The following is a 24,977-nucleotide window of genomic DNA, read 5'->3' on the forward strand; positions in this document are numbered from 1 at the left end:
CGATTGGACGTGGTAGGGAATTCTATAACTGGGTAGCAGCACAGGAGAAGTCTTGTAAGCTTGAGTGAGAGGTGGTTACCAGAGACGAGGCGCAGGTCTGAGGTAGATCTAAGAGGGCGGGAGGGAGAGTATTTTCATAAGAGATATAAGATGAAGGGACGGACTTGTTGTGAGCTTTGTAGGTAATGGTCAGTAATATGAATTGTATTCTGGACAACATGCATAAAATAATTGTTGGGTGGGGTCACTGTGCAGAAACAGCTATTAGATGTCATATTGCATGGGGTAATAATGATGGCCAATCACTGTGTAGCAGCGAGTTACGTTGTCACTGAGCAGTGCTCTGTCCATCATACAACCACCTGTACTTGATCTCCTTAACTCACCACAGCTGTTCCAAAGAGGAGCTGTTAGACCGTGTGGTCCGTAAAACTACAGTTTGTGAATCGGAGGTGAGTAACATGCAGGGTACTCACATGTGCGAGAAGGGTAATATAAAGCAGGACACATATATGTATGCAGGCTGGATATTCAGTGCAATGTGTACCCTGCGTATTTTCTTGTCCTGTGTGGGTGCACCTGGCGATGTGTATGCAGGACATCAATTCCGATATAACACTGTGCAGTCCTGTACGATCGCAGTGGTGATTGTGAATGCCGGACACCCAGTGCAATGTACACTTCAGGCAGTGCCATATAATTGCCGGACAACCACTGCAATGTGTATCCTGTGTACTGTACAGTGCTGACACATTGTAGATATTGGCTGTACATGGGAGTGTACGTAATAGTGTTTAGAGATAGTATTTTCCTGTGCTAGATTCTTAGTCTTTCTCTTCCAGATACGATCCTTTGTGCGCCAGATCCTGGAAGGGTTGGATTACTTGCATCATAACAACATTCTGCATCTGGACATTAAGGTGAATGAACCATTTGCTTCTTCTTAATTCTACTGACCACATGACAACAGTTTGTCCAGCTGCAGATATCGAAAGACCTTGCAGGGTGGACAGTGCATAGGAATAGTAACAAGTTTGGAGGGTACAATACATTACGACAGGGATAATATTATTTTCTGTGATGTGAAAGAGAACAAAACAACAGCTCCACATTTATCTATAGTGTCACATACATATGAGAGAGCCTTGCAATATATTACATTTCTTATAATGCTCCTTCTTTCTCTGGATTATTATATATGAGAGGACGGATTTTCTGGGACAATCGTTGCCATTTCTACTGTACTGAGAGTAATGTTATAAATAGTTGAACACATACAATTTGCATGTTTCATAAAGACATTCCTGATTTCCCTGGTCTCTCGTGATTAATGTAAACCATAATTGTAGCTAAACGGAGCAGTATATTAGGTGAAATACAGAAACCCTCTGCTCTACAAATGACGTCCAGAATTTAAATGAAAATTCACGAAAGGACAAGACGACATAGATAAATGTATGTGATTTCTGCAGCCAATGGCTTATATTACCTCCCTGGAAGATCACGACGACAGAAACTTTAGCCTGTGTTTAATATTTTGTGTGATCACAGGGAATCATCTACAGGGGCTTCATATCCCAAAAATATTAACATCCATCTGTCTGTTTTGCAGCCAGAGAATATTCTCATGGCGGACACGATCAGCGATCAGATCAGGATATGCGATTTTGGGAACGCCCAGGAGCTCACGTCCGGGGAACCACAATACTGCAAATATGGGACCCCGGAATTTGTGGCTCCTGAAATTGTGAACCAGATGCCAATTTCTGCTGTCACTGACATATGGTACCAGTGGGGATACATTAGTGCTCTTACCTATCCTCTATCCTTCTGCTGTTCAGTTCTTTCATCTAATATTTTTTGTTGTCCTCTCTTGCAGGCCAGTTGGGGTCCTGGCATATCTATGGTGAGAAGTAACTATTTTTATATTTTAAATACTTAGGGCCTCATTCATCAAGGCATGTAAACCAGCTCTGCTCAATCCCAAATTCATCAAGGTGCGGATCTTATGATACGTGCACTGTTGAATTCAGGTGCAGGTCTGCTGTACTCTAGTACACAAGACGCTGCTGGATACGTCCAATACGTAATATGTGGATAATACATTCAAAAAAGAAAACACAGAAAAAAAATAGACAGAATTAATGCCACAGTTAATAATTTAGTCATTAATGATAAAACTGTAGAAAAAAAAAATGTTTTTTCCCCCTACAAAATACATTTGTTAGGATGTTAATGTCTACTGAGCAAAAAAAATCATTTTTACTGTTGCTTCTGTTTTCAAACACATGTTATAGCATGCATGTGAGACTGTCATCACTAGAGCTCAGGACTTAGACTAGCCCTGTAGCTGGAGCAAGAGATACAGCAGAGAAACAAGTAAATGAGATGCCCAGAGCTGGATTCGGACGTTTCCTTATTGACTAGGGCTAAATTACCCTTTTGCGCCCCGTTCACTCCATGATATTGATGTCGTAAGTGTGCTTTGCGTTCGCAGGCGGAGTGGACAGCGCTGCGTTCACTGGCATATGTCCCAGTTCTAAGTGATTTTACGTACGATATGCTCATAATCGGCAGATACGTGCCTTGATGAATCTAGCCCTTAAAGTCCACCTGCCACGTACATATGTGTTACTGAAACTGTTTGGTAGTTTAAGTATAAAATTATGTCCGTTGAGGCACAGTGGATAGTATTGCTGCCCTACAATTATGACCAGGGTGTAGGGGTGTAGTTTGTAGGTTCTCCCCGTGTTCGACATGGATTGGTCTCGCTTTCTTCCACGGTCCAAAGGCATACTGGTAGGTTTGTCAGCGGCCAGCGCCAAGTGTTGGGGTACAACAGGGAAAAATGATGTCCCTCATACAGCGTTTTTGGTGCCCCCGAAACTTTGGGGCCATAAGTGAGTGCCTTAGGTTGCGCCGGTCCTGATTAATGTATAATCATTTCCATTTCAATTTTATATCCTGTTTGGATTTTTAAAAGCCTGCAATAACCTTGACTTGTCACAAGATGGCGCTGCATTAGTTTCTGTTTTTTTATAACAAAATTAAGTTAAATTAATTATAGGGGATTTACTATATCTCTGTAGGATCCATTTCTTATCACAATATCTGTTTAATGTGTGTACATTAACCCTAAAATACTGTAAAGTTATGGAGGCGGTAATAGGCTGTGCTTACTCCGTATTAATACTGTAATATGTTTTGTATTCTTAAAGCCTCACGGGTGTGTCCCCTTTCGTGGGAGAAAACGATTACACCACCCTGATGAATATCCGAGGCTACACGGTGGCGTTCGAGGAGAAGATGTTTGCGGACCTCACTCGGGAGGCAAGAGGATTTCTGATTAAGGTCTTGGGTAATGAAACACTGTGAGTGCGACCATTATAAATACCAAATAACTGTGTTTGTATAATGCAAAAATCAATTTACCTTTAAATTTAGGGAACTATGATAATGGCCAGAAGGCAGGTGTAGTGATCAAATAGATCATAGTAAATAGATTATAGTAAATAAAGTGTTAAAGAATATTAAGAACTAAATGTGCATGATAAATAATTCAGTGAAAGTCATTCTACCTTATCTGCCTTTATCTTGTAGAACAAAAGGCCTCATCTTGGTTTTAGGTGAATGTATATTAGTCATTAATTGAAAAGTGTTTTAAGTTATTCTGGGTTGTAATTTCCGACATTCACTGGCGATTGAAGTTATCAGAGTGTCTTATTGGTGGACTCCAAGAATTACTGGGTCCCGATAGCAGGTTTGACACAGGGCGAGATTACAAGAGCAGCGTTATTGTCCTCTGTTATCTCACAATTATTAATCCAATGATCCATATTTAGCTTATAAAATGTATTATTTCCATCCAACCCCTTACACCACACTATAGTCTGATGAAGATCTTCTTTGTCTGTTATGATTTTCATAAAAAATTAAATACACTCATGTGACAGAACGTTTTTAGTCTATTTTTATCCCATTTTATAGGGGAAAAAATGGAAAATTTAAGGAAAAAATACACTCTAAGATCGCCACGGCCAGGCTCCAAGTGAGGCCCTGTCAGTGGTCAGTCTGTGACACTACATTTTATTATATATTTACATAATCATCACCATTTATTTATATAGCGCCACTGATTCCACAGCGCTGAACAGAGAACTCACTCACATCAGTCCCTGTCCCATTGGAGCTTACAGTCTAAATTCCCTAATATACACACATAGACTGAGAGAGAGAGAGAGACAGAGACTAAGGTCAATTTTGATAGCAGCCAATTAACCTATCAGTATGTTTTTGGAGTGTGGGGGGAAACCGGAGCACCCAGAGGAACCCCATGCAAACACAGGGAGAACGTACAAACTTCACACAGATAAGGCCAATGGGCGGGAATTGAACTCATGACCCCAGCGCTGTGAGGCAGAAGTGCTAACCACTGTGCTGCCACGCATTACTCTCGGTACAGTGTAAGTGTAACCACTAAGCCACCGTTACATTCACAGTATTTAATTTATTTCTATATTTTCTTATTATTAACATGGGAAGGGGCCCTGATTTTGCAGAAACCAAAGAATTCAGTGTAAACGGGATCTAACAGCGGCTTCCAACAATCCCCAGTGTAATCCAGAAGTGATCTGTCTGCCGGCCCAGGTGCCCACTACCAGATCTTTTTCAGAAACCACGGTGTTGTATGGACCAATTAGCTATAGTTATGCCTTGCAGGCCGACATGAACCATCTCATCTCTCTGCGTTATCTCAGGTCGTCTTTCTGCTACTCTAAGCCAAACATTTAGGCTTCATACAAGCTGACGTCAATTTCAGGAAAACAGGTCTGAAAATGAAAATGATTGTTTCCTATGACCCCGTAGCCACTCGTCTTGTAGATTGTTGCAGTTTCTGAATGCTGCCTGTTTTGTTTAATGCATTTAATACAAGTGAGTTCAGTAAAGTGATTTCCATTGACCTCCCGAACTGTCAAACACCAGAGGGTACCCGGACATACTTAGTGGTGCAGAGAGTCCTAGCGGATTAGGTAACAAATAGATGCACAACATTGTCATTGTAACATGTCATTAACTCTTCTGTTTCTGTTTGGATAGACGGCCCAATGCTGAAGAGAGTCTGGAACACCCATGGTTCAAGGCGAGTCCTCAAAATTGACTATTACGTTACTTCTCTGCATGCTCTCTGTATCGTAATGTGGACGTAATGATATAACAATACTTATTTTAAAAACTATACTCCATTTTTAACCAAACAAGTATATTCTGAAGCGTTAGAGACGTCTGCCCAGTAATTTCTCAGAGTAGCCAGACCGAAATTTTGCCAGTTTTCAAAATAATGTATCTCCTGTGACACTAATACACCAGAGACTGTAACTACTGATTCAGTTATACATCAAGACCAATTCCTGTGAATCATTACAAACAGCGTTTATCTTTTCATAAGTACGTAAAGAAATACAATTGCCCCTTAAACTAGGAGCCGTTTGAAAATACTATTGTTAAATGTCTGAGTTCTCAAACTGGGTCGATGGATGACGGTAACATTTATCCATTTTCAGACTTTAGCAAAAGGAAAAAGTATCAGCACAGATCACATTAAACTGTTCCAGTCTCGACGCAAATGGCAGGTAAGTTGTTCTACATTTATTTCACAATGCAGAAAACAATACTGTGGGGATCACAATCAGTTTATAACCATCATCTGTAATATGTACAAAGGGAAGTTAATTTGATAAATTATGCATGTTGGGATCATTGCGTGGTTGCTCAGTAAATTTGGATACTTCTTAAGGACATCCATCATGCATACTAGTTTAGCCACTGAGTCTTGTCTATGTAAATATTTAATTTTACTTCCAACTTTATATATATATATATATATATATATGTATATATATATATATATATATCATGCACTGTGGGAGGCGTTAATCACCTGACCTACAGGAGTCTTGTGGTTTGTGCACTCTTTATACAGACAGACGTCAACACCTCTAAGAGCTGTTTTTTTCCGTTTGTAAATAATTCAAATTGTGAATGTGTTTTAAACTGAGAAACAGATCTTATAATTTTATTTTCAATTTCATAGTTTCTCATGATGTCGGCATCGATTTCAGTTTTTTAGGTTCAATGACAAGTGAAAGCATATAGTAATCTGCACACATAAAGTTATTCATCTGTATATTTATTATCTAGTGACAGCATTGTGTACTGCTAGGAAGGAATATTTTGATGATTTCCCTTTAAATAAATGATCCATTTCTGTTTAATGTAACTGCTACAGTTTATATATAATTGTTTAGGGCTGTGTTGTATTCTCATTGTAATGTTTTGCATTTGCTCACACAGCGCTCATTAATCAGCTTTAAATCCAATATGGTGATGAGGTCTATTCCGGAGCTCCTGCAGGACACAAGCAGCCACTTGTCCATTGCAGTCCACAGACACCCCAAAGAGTCAACCAGCTTGTCATCCTCTTCCGATTCTGATGATCTTGAAGAGCTTCCATACGTCCCCATGCCCCTTCAAGTGCAGTTCTCTGGTTCACGCATGTCCCTCAATGAAATCCCAACAGATGAGGACCAGAACCCTCTATACCCCGAAGATGTCAGCACCCCAGGAGATCAGGAGATAAAGCAGGAGGTAACAGATGCTACTGACAAACTCACAGAAGTAGAAGTGCTACATAGAGAGGCAGCAGAGTCGTTGTCTAAGCGCCCCAAGGGGTCACTTACAAGGAAGAAGTCAAATGAATCTGAAGGTGCCTATTCCTCTGACGATGAGATCTCAGAAAGCCAGAGAAAGTCGGATCAACCAAGGAAGCCTCTTAAAAAAGGATCCAGCCTTGAGTCTTCAGAGGTACCTGATGATGAAATAATAACAGCCCGCAGAGGTGAACTGAGGAGAGGGAGCTCCGCAGATAGTGCTCTTCTGCTCAATGTGTCAACTGCCGACGGAGAAGGAAGGGATCAACTTGACAAAGGAATGACTAAATCTGCCTCGATGGAGCTACCTACCCGAAATTATAGCCCGATGAGGCGTCGAAAATTGGGGTCAGCTGATGAGGAGTACGCTCAACGTTTAGAGCTAATGCGACAAAGGCTACTGAGGGGCGGCTCTGCAGATGGTAAGCTCAGTGGTCTTAGAGGACCCCTGATGGAAACTCTTTCAATTGATAAAAAACGAGCCGAACAGTTGTCAATGCGAGCCCAGAGTTCGGACACCACACCTCCATCACCCATCCCTACAATTAAACTGACTCGCGCTGCTTCCAGTGAGGCTGCTCCAGGCCGTGAACCAACTGGAGATAGAGTGTTAAGGAAAACCAGCTCATTCTCACACGGGGACACAGAGCCAATGGTTTTGCATCGTAGGTCTGGAGCACCACTAGAAATTCCTCTTGCTCAAGTAGAGGCCCAACGTCTAAAGGAGTCTCCATCTCTGTCTGCTCTGACAGACCAGTCACGATTTGATTCTCGTCCTCAAACTCCTCGCGAGATTCCTCCCAAATCTCTAACTCCGGACCCAAGCCAGTCACCAACAGACTTGGAAATCATAATTCCAAAAGTGACTTTATTTGCAGAGGATGTCATACCCAAAAAGGAAATACCAAGTATCCAATCAGGAAAGCCACCTACAAAGCCATCTCAAAATGATATGATGGAGACTAATACACCTGATGTTTCTGCAAAACAGATAGCTCCAGAACATTTGTCTGCTGCGGAACCCAACTCAAAGCCTATAGTGGATTCTTCATCTCGAGCTACTATACCAAAGGAGTCTACTACATTAGAAGCAAAGCCATCATTGAGACCAATGCAAACCAAAGGTCCCACACCGGGGACGGTTTCCTCTGCTGTTTCTGTCCAAAGAAGTGAGCATTCACCAACTCCAACCACTGTCCCATCACCATCGCCAGAACCTTCTGTAGTCTCATCACTTATTCCAAGCTCCACTGTGGCCCCATCTCCTTTGCCAAGCACAAACATTTCTCCAGCAACATTACCAACCACAGACATTGTCCATTCTTCCTTGACAAGTCCAGCTGTTGTCCAATCATCAACTTTACCAAGACCAGCTGTTGTCCCATCATCAACTTTGCCAAGACCAGCTGTTGTCCCCTCTCCTTTGCCAACATATGCAAAACATCCACCAAGCATACCTGCCTCTGTGCCTTCATCTCTATCTGTGCAAGGGAAAGAACCCTCACAAACTCCCAAAAAGTTCCCTGTGCCTCAGACAACATCAATTAAAGAGCCACCGTCTGTTCCAAAAGTCCAGCCAGAAAATATTGTGATGCCTAAACAGTCACCCTATGCAGACATGATGCAAACTCTCAAGACAGGTTCACAAGAAGGGTCCCATATATCCAATGACCCAGCTGAAAGTTTACGGAACACTTCAACAGGTCAATCCAATCTCCGGGATAGACCTCCAGAGGAAAAACCTAGCTCATCTATAGCTTCAAAAGTGGATAAAAAGATGACTAAAGAAGAGGAAACGGCAGAGCAATCAGCATTGTCAAATATTAAAAAGTCATCCAGAGCTGCAAGCACAGAAAATGTCCACCTCATAAGCAACTTAGATTCAGAAGAAGTGTTTGAAGCCAAGTTCAAGAGAAACCGTGAGTCTTCTCTCACTCGGGGTCTGAAGATACTAACTAAGTCTTGGTCAGAAGAGAAGAATTTAGCAGCCGCTCATGCATCACAGGAAGAGGAAATGTATCGACCTAGTCCTGTAGGTGTCCCACTTGAGTTTTTGGTCCCAGCAGCTCTAGGACTAGATGATAGGTCTAGGTCGGTGCAGGACCTGCAAGATGCAGAAAAGGACCCAAGCTTCATGAGGAGGCTATCCCAACGCTTCAAAATCACACCAACAAATGAGCGGAAGCAGAAGCCAACCGATGAAGGCGATGGTTCCGGTTCACCAGCAAGACGTTTCTCATGGACCTTAGGAAGGGGAAATTCGAAAGAAAAGAAAGATACTGAAAGTTTGAAATCAGAAACAGGGTCAATTGAAACAATCTCAGAGAGCATAGCCAAGGACCAGAAGAAGTCCACTGAGTCACCAGTCCTGGCAATGAGAAAAAAGATCGGAAACACCATGGACCGCCTGTCTCTGAAACTGAGAAGTCAGTCAGAGGAACGGAGGGAAACAGAGACCTCCGAGAGGAAAGAGGACAGGCCCGAGAGAAGAACACCACTGATGTCGATTCTTAGGAGGTCTACCTCGGAAGGGGAGAATTTACGTACGCTAGGAATACCCCAGAACCAACTTGCCTCTCAGTCTGGATCAACACCTTCTAAAGAGTCTATCAACTCTGGACTAAGCATCAAATCGGAAATGGTGGAAAAAGGTGAGTCTGGTTACTGTCAGACCAGGAGAAAATTACCTTTTTATTTTAAATTTCTGCAGATGGTTAGTTGCATTAGGTTTAAACTTTAAACTATATTAGAAAACTACATGCACTTGAATTTGTGTCAAAATTTGCATTTATAGTAAACAAGTGTTATCGGTTTTCCTTGGTTTGCTTTGTGAATGTTAAATTGCATCAACATATCCGTTACAATACAACACATCTATATTATTTCAAGATTTTATATTCCTCTGATTTTCATGATGTGAATTATTGCTGCTCATAATCCATTTATGAAATTGTTTTAATTTTGATTATACAGATGACAGACGATCCAGGTGGGACCGCTGGGGTCTATCACGCAGTAAGAAGGACAAGATGGTCTCCCAGCCCAGTATTACAGCCAGCTTGATGAACGAAGATGGGATCATGGTTGGTAGACAGTACATCCGCAATGAGTCAGGTAGGAGACAAGTTATATTCCAGGATTTGTTACTTGCCGGAAATGTTTTCAGATTGGTCAATATTGAGGCTTTGTGATCGTATTAATGCAAGACAATGACCTTATAGGTGGTCCAGTGAAGAAGATGGCATTGGACACACTTTTGTAACTGTAACTTTCTTTTAAAAAAGAGGATTGTTGAGTATTGTGGCCATGTTTTGTTTGCTGTCTTCAGAATGTGTGTGTGGTAGTGAGAATGAGAAAGCTTCTGGCATTCGTAAAACAGAAATATTTTCCTGGCTCTACCCATAGTTCCATAAAATTTGGTATTTCCGACGCTCTCTGCTAATTTTGCCTTTTCCAGCTGCGTTTAGTGTTACCCATCCAATGTTTTAAATGTACTCATTGTATCTGTCACGTATAGTTTGTAAATGTTTTCATAGGCAAACCAAGGGGGGTTTCCTAGTGCATGTCAACCCCCCTCCAAGTCTGGGGCACTGTATAATTGAGGTGGCTGAACCCTGCCCCCGCTTCACACGGCTCTGCTTGAAAAGGGAGAGCCGCGTGCACCTAACAGTAGTGCACGCAGCATTGCCCATGTATATTATGGGGATAGGAGGAGTTGGAGAGCAGCCAAACACTGTCAAAAATTATAGCCACGCCCCCATGCATGCTGGTCACGCCTACTGGCGGCGTGGTGTGGAAACCCCCCTATACAAATCCTGCGTTTGCCCCTGGATTTATATTTTGCTTTTTTTTAATAATTCTTCAAAAAATATCTATAGCCAACTCCACTAGCACTATTCACACACACTGACACTTCTAGATAATGGAAAATAAGGTTCAAGAACTCTGACAAGAACTAGGCACTGTCTAGCTATCTACCCTCATGGAATTTAGGGCGTGTATGGACATTTGACCCAGATATCCCAAATCCGCTTAAGCATCAGAGCTGCCCCTCACTATGTAACTCATTTATATATGGCTGTATGAATAATTAACCATTTCTTTTCACTGAGACAGAGCTAGACAGTAGATTTTACACTGTGTACAAGCGTTTACCTTAAGGAATTTAGAATTCATTAACTCATTAGCTGGGCAGACCTGCTATTGGTCTGTTGTTGCATCACACGTTACTTTTGTCCACTGTAAAGTGGTACATGCTAAAAAAGTGTAAGGTGAATCTAATCAACCAACCTAAGTACCAGCAGCAATGAGACCTCCTACGTGCGAAGACCTATCTCATAAGGGCATTCAGACTAAGTGAAATATTCATGGCTATTGGGCTTACATAATGTTCGAGAGAGTCCACATTTTAAGGGTTGATGTTCCACAAGAATTCTAAATATTCATCTGTAGGTTGATTTCTGTCTTCACTAACATCCAACTCAACCCCTCATAAAAGGAATAATAAATTTAAATAGCCGATAGTATGATAGCCACTAAGTGGTAAAAGCCTTGTCGCCATTGGGACTGGCTTGTGTTCGTGTTATGATCTTGTAGTAAAGAATCTCTATGATGTTCTTTTTGCTGTTTGCTATGAATGTTCATTCCAATCGATACAACATCAATGTGAAGTGACCCAACCTATAATTCATCCTAGGAATTTTTAGGATTGGATTGGCTTTCAACCTATGAACTTTAAAACTATTTATTTTTTCCTGAGTTAACTTTCCACAATTAATATATATATATATATGCAAATTAAATTGACCATGCTGGCAGGTTCACATACTATTTACCATTTACATAGGACGAAAGATCATGTGTGGCTGCCTGAGCATACATGACAAGTACATGTTTATGATGAATATCAGGACATTTACACCTAGGAGCACTTGATGATGACATAGGGGTGGACGTAGTGACATTTCGGTACTGTCACCATTGACCAGCTTCTTGACTAAGTACATGGAAAGACATATAATGAATAATGAACTGACAATATGGTTTTATAATTGTAATTTTAATTTCCAGACAGGCAGTTATCACATAACAACATAATGTCTTCTTTTAAAAAAAAAAGAAGCTGTTTACTTTTTACATTCTTCTTTTGTAAAACAAAATAAAGCTTTATCTCGAAATATATATTTCAAGAAAAAGTTACATTTTTAATTGGATGCAGAGTAGCTACTATCTGAGTTGATATAATTCCCTAATACTCCTCTCCCTCTTCTTCTCCCTCCCCTTCCACGCTGTCAGTGCCGACCTCTTCATAATCCTTCTCCAGGGCGGCCATATCCTCCCGGGCCTCAGAGAACTCTCCCTCCTCCATACCCTCCCCCACATACCAGTGCACAAAGGCACGCTTGGCGTACATCAGGTCAAACTTGTGGTCCAGGCGAGCCCAGGCCTCGGCAATGGCGGTGGTGTTACTCAACATGCACACGGCACGCTGCACCTTGGCCAGGTCTCCACCAGGAACCACAGTTGGTGGTTGGTAATTGATACCAACCTTAAACCCTGTTGGGCACCAGTCCACAAACTGGATGGTACGCTTGGTCTTGATGGTGGCAATGGCGGCATTGACGTCCTTGGGCACCACATCACCACGGTACAGAAGACAGCAAGCCATGTATTTACCGTGCCTGGGGTCACATTTCACCATCTGATTGGCTGGCTCAAAGCAAGCATTGGTGATCTCAGACACAGAGAGCTGCTCATGGTAAGCTTTCTCTGCTGAGATAACCGGGGCGTAGGTGGCCAGAGGGAAGTGGATACGGGGGTAGGGCACCAGGTTGGTCTGGAACTCCGTCAAGTCCACATTCAGAGCTCCATCAAACCTGAGGGAGGCGGTGATTGAAGACACGATCTGACCAATCAGACGGTTCAGGTTAGTGTAGGTTGGGCGCTCAATGTCCAGATTCCTGCGGCAGATGTCATAAATGGCTTCGTTGTCCACCATGAAGGCGCAGTCTGAGTGCTCCAGTGTGGTGTGGGTGGTGAGGATGGCGTTGTATGGTTCAACCACAGCTGTGGAGATCTGAGGAGCTGGGTAGATGGCGAACTCCAGCTTGGACTTCTTGCCATAGTCAACGGAGAGACGTTCCATCAAGAGGGAGGTGAAACCTGACCCAGTGCCACCACCAAAACTGTGGAAGATGAGGAAGCCCTGGAGACCTGTGCACTGATCAGCCTGAGGGAATATAAGGGGAGATTAGAAAATAGATGTAAGTCATAGCACGGCTTACAACAATCTGCATTAGGTTGCTGCCTGAATATAAGTCAACGAAGTCCCTGTGCTATGTGGGTCTTATTGCTCCTTTTCCTTTCAACATGGTATTAGTTCATATACTGTCGGATATCTGGGATGTTGTTAAAATCTAAGACAATTTCAGATTACTCTGCCACCAACAAACACCATAAAATCATCCATAATTCACTTATGTGTAGTAATTTAATCCAGAGGTTCTGTTTGTAACTTTTGTTACTTGATACAGACACCCAATCAATCTGACCCATACCCTACAATGGCATTATCTTTCTTGTACTAGCTCTTGTAATAAATAATCTACAAGTTAATTATGTTATAGATTATTGTATTTTAAATGCTACCTATAATAAGCATTGAACAATAAGATTATGGACATCAAGGGGATTTAGAAAGAAGTTAGCACTGACCACACAATCTCTACACTTTTTCATGATGTTATTTTACTGGACGTGTTCCGACTACATTATATCTTCCTCTGGTGCTCTAAACTGGTACCGGGACTATCTGAATGTACAAAACGAAGACAGCAAACTCACCAGCTTGCGGATCCTGTCCAGCACCAGGTCAATGACCTCTTTGCCGATGGTGTAGTGGCCACGGGCATAGTTATTGGCGGCGTCTTCCTTGCCAGTGATGAGTTGCTCAGGATGGAAGAGTTGTCTGTAGGTTCCTGTCCTCACCTCATCTGTAGGAGTGACATAATACTGATTATTATCTGAGATCCAGAACCCTCATTGACACATCTAGAACTTGACTGACACCTCTTACACCCACCAATCAGAGGCAATAACAGCTGATCTACTCACCAATCACAGTGGGTTCCAGGTCCACAAACACAGCCCGGGGAACATGTTTGCCAGCCCCAGTCTCACTGAAGAAGGTGTTGAAGGAATCGTCTCCTCCACCGATGGTTTTGTCACTGGGCATCTGTCCGTCCGGCTGAATCCCATGTTCCAGACAGTACAGCTCCCAGCATGCATTGCCAATCTGCACTCCAGCCTGGCCAACGTGGACTGAGATGCACTCCCTCTGGGTGGGGCAAATAGTATATACAATTAAGGTCATAATACACGTGACAGACTGAGAAACATTTACACATACACAGAAGATCATAGGGCATTATAGATTGCTGCACAGAAAACCAATACAACAGACTTACACACAGTGAAACACAGAATAGATAGAACTGTACAACGGACTCTCAGTCACCAACAGAAAAGATAAGACAGGACAGACTGACACACAATCGTACAAAGTAAATCCGATGCACACACTGGCACGCCGAATAGATAGACCATATCCGACTAACACAGTCAGAATATAAAGACCATATAAGACCATAACACAGTCAGAATAGATAGACCATATCCGACTAACACAATCAGAATAGATAGACCATATCCGACTAACACAGTCAGAATATAAAGACCATATCAGACCATAACACAGTCAGAATAGATAGACCATATCCGACTATAACACAGTCAGAATAGATAGACCATATCCGACTAACACAGTCAGAATATAAAGACCATATCAGACCATAACACAGTCAGAATAGATAGACCATATCCGACTAACACAGTCAGAATAGATAGACCATATCCGACTAACACAGTCAGAATAGATAGACCATATCCGACTAACACAATCAGAATAGATAGACCATATCCGACTAACACAGTCAGAATATAAAGACCATATCAGACCATAACACAGTCAGAATAGATAGACCATATCCGACTATAACACAGTCAGAATAGATAGACCATATCCGACTAACACAGTCAGAATATAAAGACCATATCAGACCATAACACAGTCAGAATAGATAGACCATATCCGACTAACACAGTCAGAATAGATAGACCATACCCGACTAACACAGTCAGAATATAAAGACCATATCAGACCATAACACAGTCAGAATAGATAGGAAACACAGACTGCAACACAGTAACACACAAAAGGGATAGGACAAGACAGGCACAGAGTAGAGAGGACTGTACGCACAGTGACATAGATACAATGGTAAAAAAACTGAAAGTTACTCACAGAACAGACTCATACACAGAATAAATAGAGGACAGTACAGTCACATATATAATAGAAAAAGGATAACATACGCAGAATAGATAATAGCGCACACTACAGTTACATATAGAATAGATAGGAGAGGACAGTACAGTCACATATAGAATAGAGAGGAGAGTACAGTATAGTCACATATAGAATAGATAGGAGAGGACAGTACAGTCATATATATAATATATAGGGCACTGCAGGCTGATAGTCACAAAAAGAATAGATAATAGAGCATAGTGCAGTGAAACAGAATACATAGGAGAGGACAGTACAGTTACACAAATAACATAATGTACAGCACATTGACCAACATTCATATACAGGATATAAAAAATAAAACTGTAGTGTCACACATGGAACATATAAACTAGGACAAGACAGTCACACACAGTGTATGTAAGTCTGTACAGTCAAACACAATATATAAGACAGTACAGTCATACACACAGTGAATATAAGAAAGTACAGTTATAGTATAACTGTACTTTCTTATATTCACCGTGTGTATAACTGTTATACACACAGTATATAAGAAAGGACAGTCACACAGAGTATATAAAACAGGATAGGACAGTCACACACAGTGTATATAATATATTATAGTCACACACAGTATATAAGACAGTACAGTCACACACAGTGTATATAATATAATATATTACGGTCACACACAGTATATAACACAGTACAGTCACACACAGTGTATATAATATAATATATTACAGTCACACACAGTATATAAGACAGTACAGTCACACACAGTATATATAATATAATATATTACAGTCACACACAGTATATAAGACAGTACAGTCACACACAGTATATATAATATAATATATTACAGTCACACACAGTATATAAGACAGTACAGTCACACACAGTATATATAATATAATATATTACAGTCACACACAGTATATAAGACAGTACAGTCACACACAGTATATATAATATAATATATTACAGTCACACACAGTATATAACACAGTACAGTCACACACAGTATATATAATATAATATATTACAGTCACACACAGTATATAACACAGTACAGTCACACACAGTGTATATAATATAATATATTACAGTCACACACAGTATATAACACAGTACAGTCACACACAGTATATATAATATAATATATTACAGTCACACACAGTATATAATACAGTACAGTCACACACAGTATATATAATATAATATATTACAGTCACACACAGTATATAATACAGTACAGTCACACACAGTGTATATAATATAATATATTACAGTCACACACAGTATATAACACAGTACAGTCACACACAGTATATATAATATAATATATTACAGTCACACACAGTATATAAGACAGTACAGTCACACACAGTATATATAATATAATATATTACAGTCACACACAGTATATAAGACAGTACAGTCACACACAGTATATATAATATAATATATTACAGTCACACACAGTATATAAGACAGTACAGTCACACACAGTGTATATAATATAATATATTACAGTCACACACAGTATATATAATATAATATATTACAGTCACACACAGTATATAACACAGTACAGTCACACACAGTATATATAATATAATATATTACAGTCACACACAGTATATAACACAGTACAGTCACACACAGTATATATAATATAATATATTACAGTCACACACAGTATATAACACAGTACAGTCACACACAGTATATATAATATAATATATTACAGTCACACACAGTATATAACACAGTACAGTCACACACAGTATATATAATATAATATATTACAGTCACACACAGTATATAACACAGTACAGTCACACAGAGGAGATTACACAGTACAAGACACTCACCATGTTGTTGGATGTAGATCTCCTGAGTCCGAGGATTAATGTGCTCGGATATTGGAGTAGTTATTGCCCCCTCCCTCTCTGTCCTCTATATATAGGAGCCAGTGACAGCAGCGTCCTTAGTAACAGGAGGGGTGGGAGGGGGCCCGGGGCAGGTGACGTTCCCCTATCTCCAGGACACAACAGCCCCTGTCCTTTGTGTTCTGTGCCTGGGAGCGGCTGCAGAAAGCACAACACAACTGTTACTATGTATGACTGGGACAATGGCTGCAATGTGACCCCCAGGCCTGGGGGATGAGAGTCAAAACACCAACAGGGAATGGAGGGAGACAGAGAGGCGAATAGTGAGGAATAAAAGTGAGGGAAAGCTGAGAAACAGAGGGAAACAGACAGACAAGAATATACAGTTACATAATATTCACTAAAGCGTCCTTCAGCTCAGCATTGGCAGATCATTATTATTCTGTAAGAGCTTTAAAAGTGTTGCAGAAACGCCAGAGATTATCAGAGAGAAATCACACCTGGAAACTGAAATTAACTAAAGAATTTATAATAAATCCTGTAAACACATTTATTGTGAATGAAGTATTTGCTGTTGATGTCAGAATGTGATACAATGATCCCATCATAATGTCATTCATATGTAGTAAGTTGCAAATAGGTGTATACAGGCAAAAAACACTTGTGAATTGTTTTAAAGAAAAACAACATTTCTTTAATGACGAATCACAACCTCCTGTGAACCTGCAGATACTAATATGATTAAAAAAAAAAGAAAAAAAAGGAATTAGCAATCATTAGCGTGCAGGGTTACTTGCAATAAAATCACAGAGCAGCACTTCCGCTTCCTTAGCCAAATTTTAGTAAATGGTTATAGTGTCTGTGATTAATTAATACATGTAACATTAATAACATTAATCCAGTTGACTTTTCCCATGTTTATGAAAAATGTCAACTGAAAGTTTTGCATTTCTATTTTTTTTTATCTGCAACAGATATTTAGATGCAATGTTTGTTATTGTTGCGATGTTATATTTGTTTTTTTATGTTTTGTATATAAAATTGATTTTTTTTTTAAAATAAACATGCTTTAAAAAAAATGCAATGATTGTATTATTTTTCAGAATAATGGCAATATTGAACTCCCCTTTAACATTCTGGGCCTGATTCATTAACAAACGCAAAACAAACGTAATGGGCCTGATTCATTAAGGACAGTAAGGCAGAAAAGGGAGTAAGTTTTCTCCTGGACAAACCATGTTACAATGCAAGGTGTGCAAATTAGTTTTATATTGTGCACATAAGTTAAATACTGTCTGTTTCATGTAGCACACAATACTTGATAGCTTATTTGTACACTGAAATTTAAAGTTGGTCTAGGACATGCCGTATCCCAAATATAAATCTGCCCTCACATTTTAAATTTACATCCCCTTAACATGGTGTTGCCAAGGTTACTCATTTTTTTTTTTGCATTACTCTCCTTAATGAATGAGGGCCAATGTGTGTATTTTTAAAACATCGGGCATACGTACATCTGTATTCAACAAGGAGCGGATCTGAAACGTCTGTTAATGAATACGGGTCTAGGTCCGCTCTGCTCTAACAGACAATACACTGCTGGATACATCCGATACATATGTGGAATATCAGGTCACAAAAAAATGCACAGGAAAAAAAAATTCAATGAAAGTCACCTGTTAATAGTCATTAATGACAAAACATTAAAAAATAAAACAAATAATAAATAAATTAGGATATTATTATTAACAACTGTACATAAAATACGTATTTACAGTTACTCCTGATTACAGACACATGTTCTAGCTGTATACACAACCATCATCACTATCACTCAGCACTTACACCTGACCTGTAGCTGGAGCAAGTGATACGGCTGAAACACACGTACCTTAGAGATGCCCAAAGCTGGAATCGCGCTGCATGTGCTGGAGCTTGGCGCGGCCTTACTGTACATTACTACGTGCATACGACCATCCTCCTCCCTGTTTCACCTCTGAGATCGTAGTAGTAAGGGTCCGCTGCGCTTGAAGATGGATTGGACGTTGCTGTGTTCTATGGCGTATGGTCTAGTTCTGGTCATGTGCAGAGCAGTTTTACAGAAAATACGGCACGTATCGGGATTTTTATGAATGAATCGGGTCCTCTGTCTCCATGTGACAGCGTTCTCAAACATTAATAGACATAAAGAGGCCACATTTGGATGAAAAGAGTGTGATAAATTCGATCATCGTTGACTGAATGCCATAAATTATAATGCATTAGTAATAGGTGTACATATAACCAGTGACATTGCCATAGAAGGGCTGTCAATCATATTTAAAAAAGTTCTGACATGTTTTGTGAACTAGTCTTTGCCAGGGCAGTGTTGATGCAGCAACAGATATGCAACAACCATCTGACTTTGTAGATGAATTTTGCAACACATCTGCGTCGTATCCGGTTGTTTATTAGACACAGATAATTATTCTATCAAATCTCTAAATAAAAATGTTCACATTGAAAATCTGAATGTTTGAGGTCATTGGTTCCTGTATTTTGAAAAGTATAAGAATAAGACGGGGGAGGGAGGGGAAGGGGTGTTAGAAGCCAAATGTAACGTCATCGTATGTGTCAGATTAACATTCCATATAAAGAGACATTAGCCTTTAAGCTTATTGAGATATAGGTAAATGAGGAATCGATTCAGTTTATTTAACTTTTTGTGTCTGCTGATTTATGAGTACTAGGTTCCATTTATACAGGGAGAGGTAAATTTGTAAGTGAGGGGGTGCAAACTGTACCAACCCTAAACTGAAGGGATGACGAATTATCAATCTATGTTACAATACAGTGTATTTGGTCTTTGTCCACAGATTTTCCCCCAGTTTTCCACATCAAGTTGAAGGACATAGTAATACTAGAGGGGGAGTCAGTGTCTCTCTCCTGTCTACCCGCCGGCAGCCCTGCACCCCGAATTTTATGGAAAAAAGGTAACTTTGACACAGCGTTGATCTGATAATGACAGTTTAGACCGTCAGTTTTTAAAATGTCAATTCTCCTGCTGCCGTAATCTTAATTATTGTATTTTACTGTCAGACTAGATTCACTAATGACGGAAGTGTCGGTATTTGCCTTTTGTAGTGTATCCGACACTAATATAACTATTTGTTAGTTTGGGTAAGGGATGAGAAAGGTGTCCTATCCATTGCTCATTTATTGTATCTTATTCTGCATTATTAATACATTGTGTCTTGTGAAGTGCAGTCATGTGGAACAAAATAGTAGAATTAGTACAATTACAATACAGCTATATGCTATACAGCATGCTGGAATTAGTAGTTCCACAAAAACTGTCACAGACTGCTTAGAAATAACAACTGTAATATTGTGTTGTCAGCATTAAACAATAGCGATGCCCCTTTAATATGTAAATGTGGTGTATTCGAGCAGTTGTGAGTTGAGGCTGCTCCTTTAGACCTCACCTTGGAAGCCTGGTCAGTGTCATGTGATCATTGAACAGGTCAGGCCATACACAGCATTACTAGTGTCCCACTAAGGTAGTGCACAAAGCAATATGTGTTGTTTATATTATTATACGGAGAAAATAAAAGCATGAAATGTCAAACAGGATGTGCAAACGTTTCACATTTCTCTGGTTTGGGATTTTATTTAATGGAATAATAAACAATGTTTCTGGAGTAATGGACCCCGTTACTATGCTGATATACTTGATAATGAGAAACATGTAAAGAAATAGAGTCATATATATCACACCCAGCATCTGTACTGTGGTTTCAATTTTATTTCCTAAATTCCAGACATGATACCATATGAATACTTATGCTGCAGGGCTGTGCTGGAATTAGATGACGTGCATGCTGTATATCTACATAATAACTATACAGATACAGCTTGTATCTGTACAGTGTTTATCAGATCCAATGCTCCCAACTGGTCATTTTTGAAGATTTTCCTCTTAGGGAAAAGGTGGGATTATTAGCAAGGCAGCCAGTTAGTCACCTGTGCATGAATAGGGAATTCCTGAAACCATGACATGGACAGATAGCATGCATGTTTCATTCCTACTTCAGTTGTAAGTTCAGGGCGAGAAAGGGCAGAGATATAGCCATTGCAGGGTGTTCGATGGCTATAGGTCCTAGTGGTGAGGGAGATCTGCCGATGTTGGTCCCTCTAGTGCAGCGTTTCTCAACTCCAGTCCTCAGGACCCACTAACAGTGCAGGATTGCCAGGTGACCAGTGAAATAATTATACCACCTGCTACATTATGTCAGTCAGTAATGAATACACCTGTGCTCCGGCAAGGAGATATGGAAAACATGTACTGCTAGGGGGTCCTGAGGACTGGATGAGAAACACTGCTGTAGTGCATACTCAGTGAAGACCCGTTTGGGGGTTCACTGCCATATGCCGGCCTTTATGCATGCCCATGAGAGCAGAAGAGATTGGCCTCCAAAAGGGATGGACGTGTATCCCAACCATTGGAGCTTACAGTCTAAATTCCCTAACATACACACACAGACTAGGGTCAATTTGATAGCAGCCAATTAACCTACTGGTATGTTTTTGGAGTGTGAGAGGAAACCGGAGCACCCGGAGGAAACCCACGCAAACACGGGGAGAACATACAAACTCCTCACAGATAAGGCCATGGTCGGGAATCGAACTCATGACCCCAGTGCTGTGAGGTAGAAGTGCTAACCACTGAGCCACCATGCTGCCAATATATTTAATGTACTTCTGTTCTCATAGTCACAGGCGGCAGCTGGTCCTATACACACCTACACCTATATGCCAGGCTGTATAGCATCTTTCTATTCTCTTTTCTCAGATAAGATGGTCATAGGGTCAGGAGGACAAGTGAATATAAAGTCCAGTCCGGATGGGCGCCAGGTTCTCGTAATCGCGAAGGCCGGACAGCGGGAGGCTGGGCTCTACGAATGTGTGGCAGCAAATGCTCTGGGCAACGCTACCAGTTCCTGCTCACTGTCTGTTGCACGTACGTATCCTATCGGTCCGCGGTACGGCTCACGGCACTGTACCGTCAGCTTCATCTTTAAGTTATGAAACGCGCTAAGAAATATGTAGGTGAAATAAATATATGTGTAATATATGTATATATTTAACATAAATTAAGGATACTAATTATGAACAATAATACTTCAGAAACGTTAGCATCTGACTAGTCTAGAGTAGAATTTCTCAATGGTTTATTCCAGAGCCATGTTTCAACGAATTACTTTACTAAGTACAACTGAAATAGTCTTGTTGACTGGGATACACAAGAAAATCCTGAAAACATGACCTGTTGTTGTCCTACAGCACAGGGTTGTGAAAAGGCCTCTAAATCTAGCCTATGACATTCGTTCATCAATATTTCTACATTATCTGAAACCTTAAATTTCCATTTGTGCCCGTTTATAGTCATAATAATTATGGTAATTATTATTACGGTGATAACCCAAGGATGAACAAGAACATGCACGTTCCATTATCTGATTATTCTATCAATAAACCACTGTAAATAAAACATACTGTATAGTACACATTTATAAAGTGGGTGGATATATGTTCACACCATTCCTTCAAACCTGAATAACTCGTCATGAATTTCTGATGGACGATTTCAGGTACATTTGTGTTATTGACATAGGATTAGGAGCAAACAATGAATAATATTAAAATCCCCATTAGTACATTCATCATTCATTCACAAAAAATGTTATTTCAAACATTTTTAGACCATTATTAAGACCGCTTTGTGAATTAGTTCATTTCAACCTCAACGAAAGTCGCTCAGTTTAAATCATTGAACTAGTAATTTAGTCATTTGCACTTAAAGAGGCACTAAAAAGATATACAAAATGTTGTAATATCATAAAACAGAAATGAAGATATCTGAAGCAGCTGAGTGCACTCAACATATTTTTCATATCAAGGCTACCTGCATTGTCCATACTGATAAGACGTTTAATGTGCTTAGGAAAAATTTGTCCCCTATGAGCAAATCCTTACGTCAAATACTGTATATTCAACTCTTGGAAGACCAATCTGCCGAAGTACTGTATATGGGGCAATAGGGGATTTTCTTGTCTCCTCCTCATCCAATAAATGTGTATACTGTATATATAATGTGAAAAACACTACACTATATAATTACACGCGACTCCTGACTTCATTACACTTTCTAAAGTCCATACTTGTTGTTAAAACTGGATGTTAAAAAAAATAGTCTGTAAGAAAAGACATTCCCAAAGTTTGCTGCCTATCATCATCATCATCATCAGCTATTTATATAGCGCTACTAATTCCGCAGCGCTGTACAGAGAACTCACTCACATCAGTCCCTGCCCCCATTGGAGCTTATAGTCTAAATTCCATAACATACATAGACTAGGGTCAGTTTGATAGCAGCCAATTAACCTACCACTATGTTTTTGGAGTGTGGGAGGAAATCGGAGCACCCGGAGGAAACCCACGCAAACACGAGGATAACATACAAACTCCACACAGATAGGACCATGGTCGGGATTTGAACTCATGACCCCAGTGCTGTGAGGCAGAAGTGCTAACCACTGAGCCACCATCTTCTCATTAACATAACCACACCCACTCACGTAACGCTGCTGCATGTCAGAAGGGCATTTTTTTCTAAAGTGACTTGTGATGAATTAGACGATTACCCACGTGTGTGTCTGAGAATGATACTTAGGGGCATATTCAATTAGGTCCGGCGATCGCGATTACGTGCGGCTGCGCACATAAAGTGCCAATACGGTACAATAATATCATGGATTTCCTGATCATATCCCTTGCGCATGGAAATCCGCTGTGTTGTGGTAACGGGAAGTGTGCAACCGAAGCGTAATTGTGATCATTGGACCTAATTGAATATGCACCATAGATTATAAAAGAGGATAATGTTTTTATTTCTTGAACACGTATGTAATGTGCGATTACACTGATATCATCTTCTTCTGTTTTCCCTCATCCCACCTTCGCTGTCTCCCATCCGGACAGGAACTCCCCAAGCCCCGGGCACTCCGGAGATCCCACAGAAGTATAAGGACACAGTGCTGGTTCTGTGGAAATCTTTAGAGCTCAGCTCCCCCTGCACCTATATCCTGGAGTGTCAAATCAATGGTGAGAAGCTGGTAGAAACCAGGGGTGTAGTGTCTAACGTCTCCTTGGTGTCACAGTTACCAGAGCAGACACCTGAAAGAGCTTTGGCAGACACCTATGAACGCTGATTCACCTGTTTGCCTGCAGTGGAGGAGGTGTGACCCTTAGCAACCAATCAAATGTTTGCTTGCATTTACTAAACTGCACTAGAAAAATGACAGAATCTGATTGGTTGCTATGGGCCACACCTCCTTATCTACACGGTTACCTGTAGAACAGTTTCTCTTGTTTCATGAATGTGTCACAATGTAACAAAGACTGAGGTTCCAAACTGAATAATGTCACTACACAGGGGGGAAGGTTACCAGTGTCCTATAGCAGATTATTTTTCTGTGATAAGTAAAGTTGGTGTCAAGCAAAGGCTCAGACGTGCACTTACCTGGTTATAAGATCATGTACCGGAAATACGGATTTTATGTTCTACTCACTAATCATCGCTCGTGGTTCCTGGGTCGCACCCAAGTGGATAAAGGAGATTTCATTTGGTGGTAATGGGATTATATAAATAAACTCGTAGGGCTGGAGAATGTGTTTAGAAGGGCATTCCCGGTATTACAGAGAGGAGGGGGCCTGTAGCAATTACCTTTGTCCCAAAGGACCTAGTTTTTTGCACTTTAGTGGTGCAATGCGTTTCTGACGCACATCCAACAATATAAAAAAGACCTTCAAACACACAGAGCGCCATATGTATTAGACCGAATTCTGATGTTCCCGCGCTCTCATGATTCGACACACAACTGAGGATAAACCAAACAGTATTATAGAAATATAAAAGAAAAAATAAGTGCAAAATAGACTCAGTAAACTATCCGTATTCTT

The 24,977-nt window shown here is 40.4% G+C and overlaps 2 protein-coding genes across 4 annotated transcripts in view; one reads left to right on the forward strand and one right to left on the reverse strand.

Moving 5' to 3' along the window:
* Window positions 1-24,977, forward strand: part of SPEG (striated muscle enriched protein kinase) — a 155,400-nt gene that overhangs the window by 119,714 nt on the left and 10,709 nt on the right. For all 3 annotated transcript variants that reach the window (XM_075181011.1, XM_075181012.1, XM_075181013.1), the window contains 12 exons: window positions 392-452; window positions 843-920; window positions 1,613-1,785; window positions 1,880-1,906; window positions 3,219-3,371; window positions 5,098-5,140; window positions 5,562-5,630; window positions 6,352-9,358; window positions 9,681-9,821; window positions 19,832-19,948; window positions 21,808-21,975; window positions 23,997-24,119. In XM_075181011.1, the coding sequence (XP_075037112.1) occupies window positions 392-452; window positions 843-920; window positions 1,613-1,785; window positions 1,880-1,906; window positions 3,219-3,371; window positions 5,098-5,140; window positions 5,562-5,630; window positions 6,352-9,358; window positions 9,681-9,821; window positions 19,832-19,948; window positions 21,808-21,975; window positions 23,997-24,119 (4,160 nt within the window). The remainder of the gene's footprint in view (window positions 1-391; window positions 453-842; window positions 921-1,612; window positions 1,786-1,879; window positions 1,907-3,218; window positions 3,372-5,097; window positions 5,141-5,561; window positions 5,631-6,351; window positions 9,359-9,680; window positions 9,822-19,831; window positions 19,949-21,807; window positions 21,976-23,996; window positions 24,120-24,977) is intronic.
* On the reverse strand, window positions 11,792-17,178 carry LOC142098290 (tubulin alpha-1A chain-like). Its single transcript, XM_075181015.1, has 4 exons — window positions 16,959-17,178; window positions 13,821-14,043; window positions 13,551-13,699; window positions 11,792-12,936 (listed from the first exon to the last, which is right to left on the reverse strand). Exons 1-4 carry the CDS (start codon window positions 16,959-16,961, stop codon window positions 11,956-11,958), a joined length of 1,356 nt encoding a protein of 451 aa, XP_075037116.1. The 5' UTR covers window positions 16,962-17,178; the 3' UTR covers window positions 11,792-11,955.

This window comes from Mixophyes fleayi, chromosome 7 (assembly GCF_038048845.1).
Source record: "Mixophyes fleayi isolate aMixFle1 chromosome 7, aMixFle1.hap1, whole genome shotgun sequence".
NCBI lineage: Eukaryota > Metazoa > Chordata > Amphibia > Anura > Limnodynastidae > Mixophyes > Mixophyes fleayi.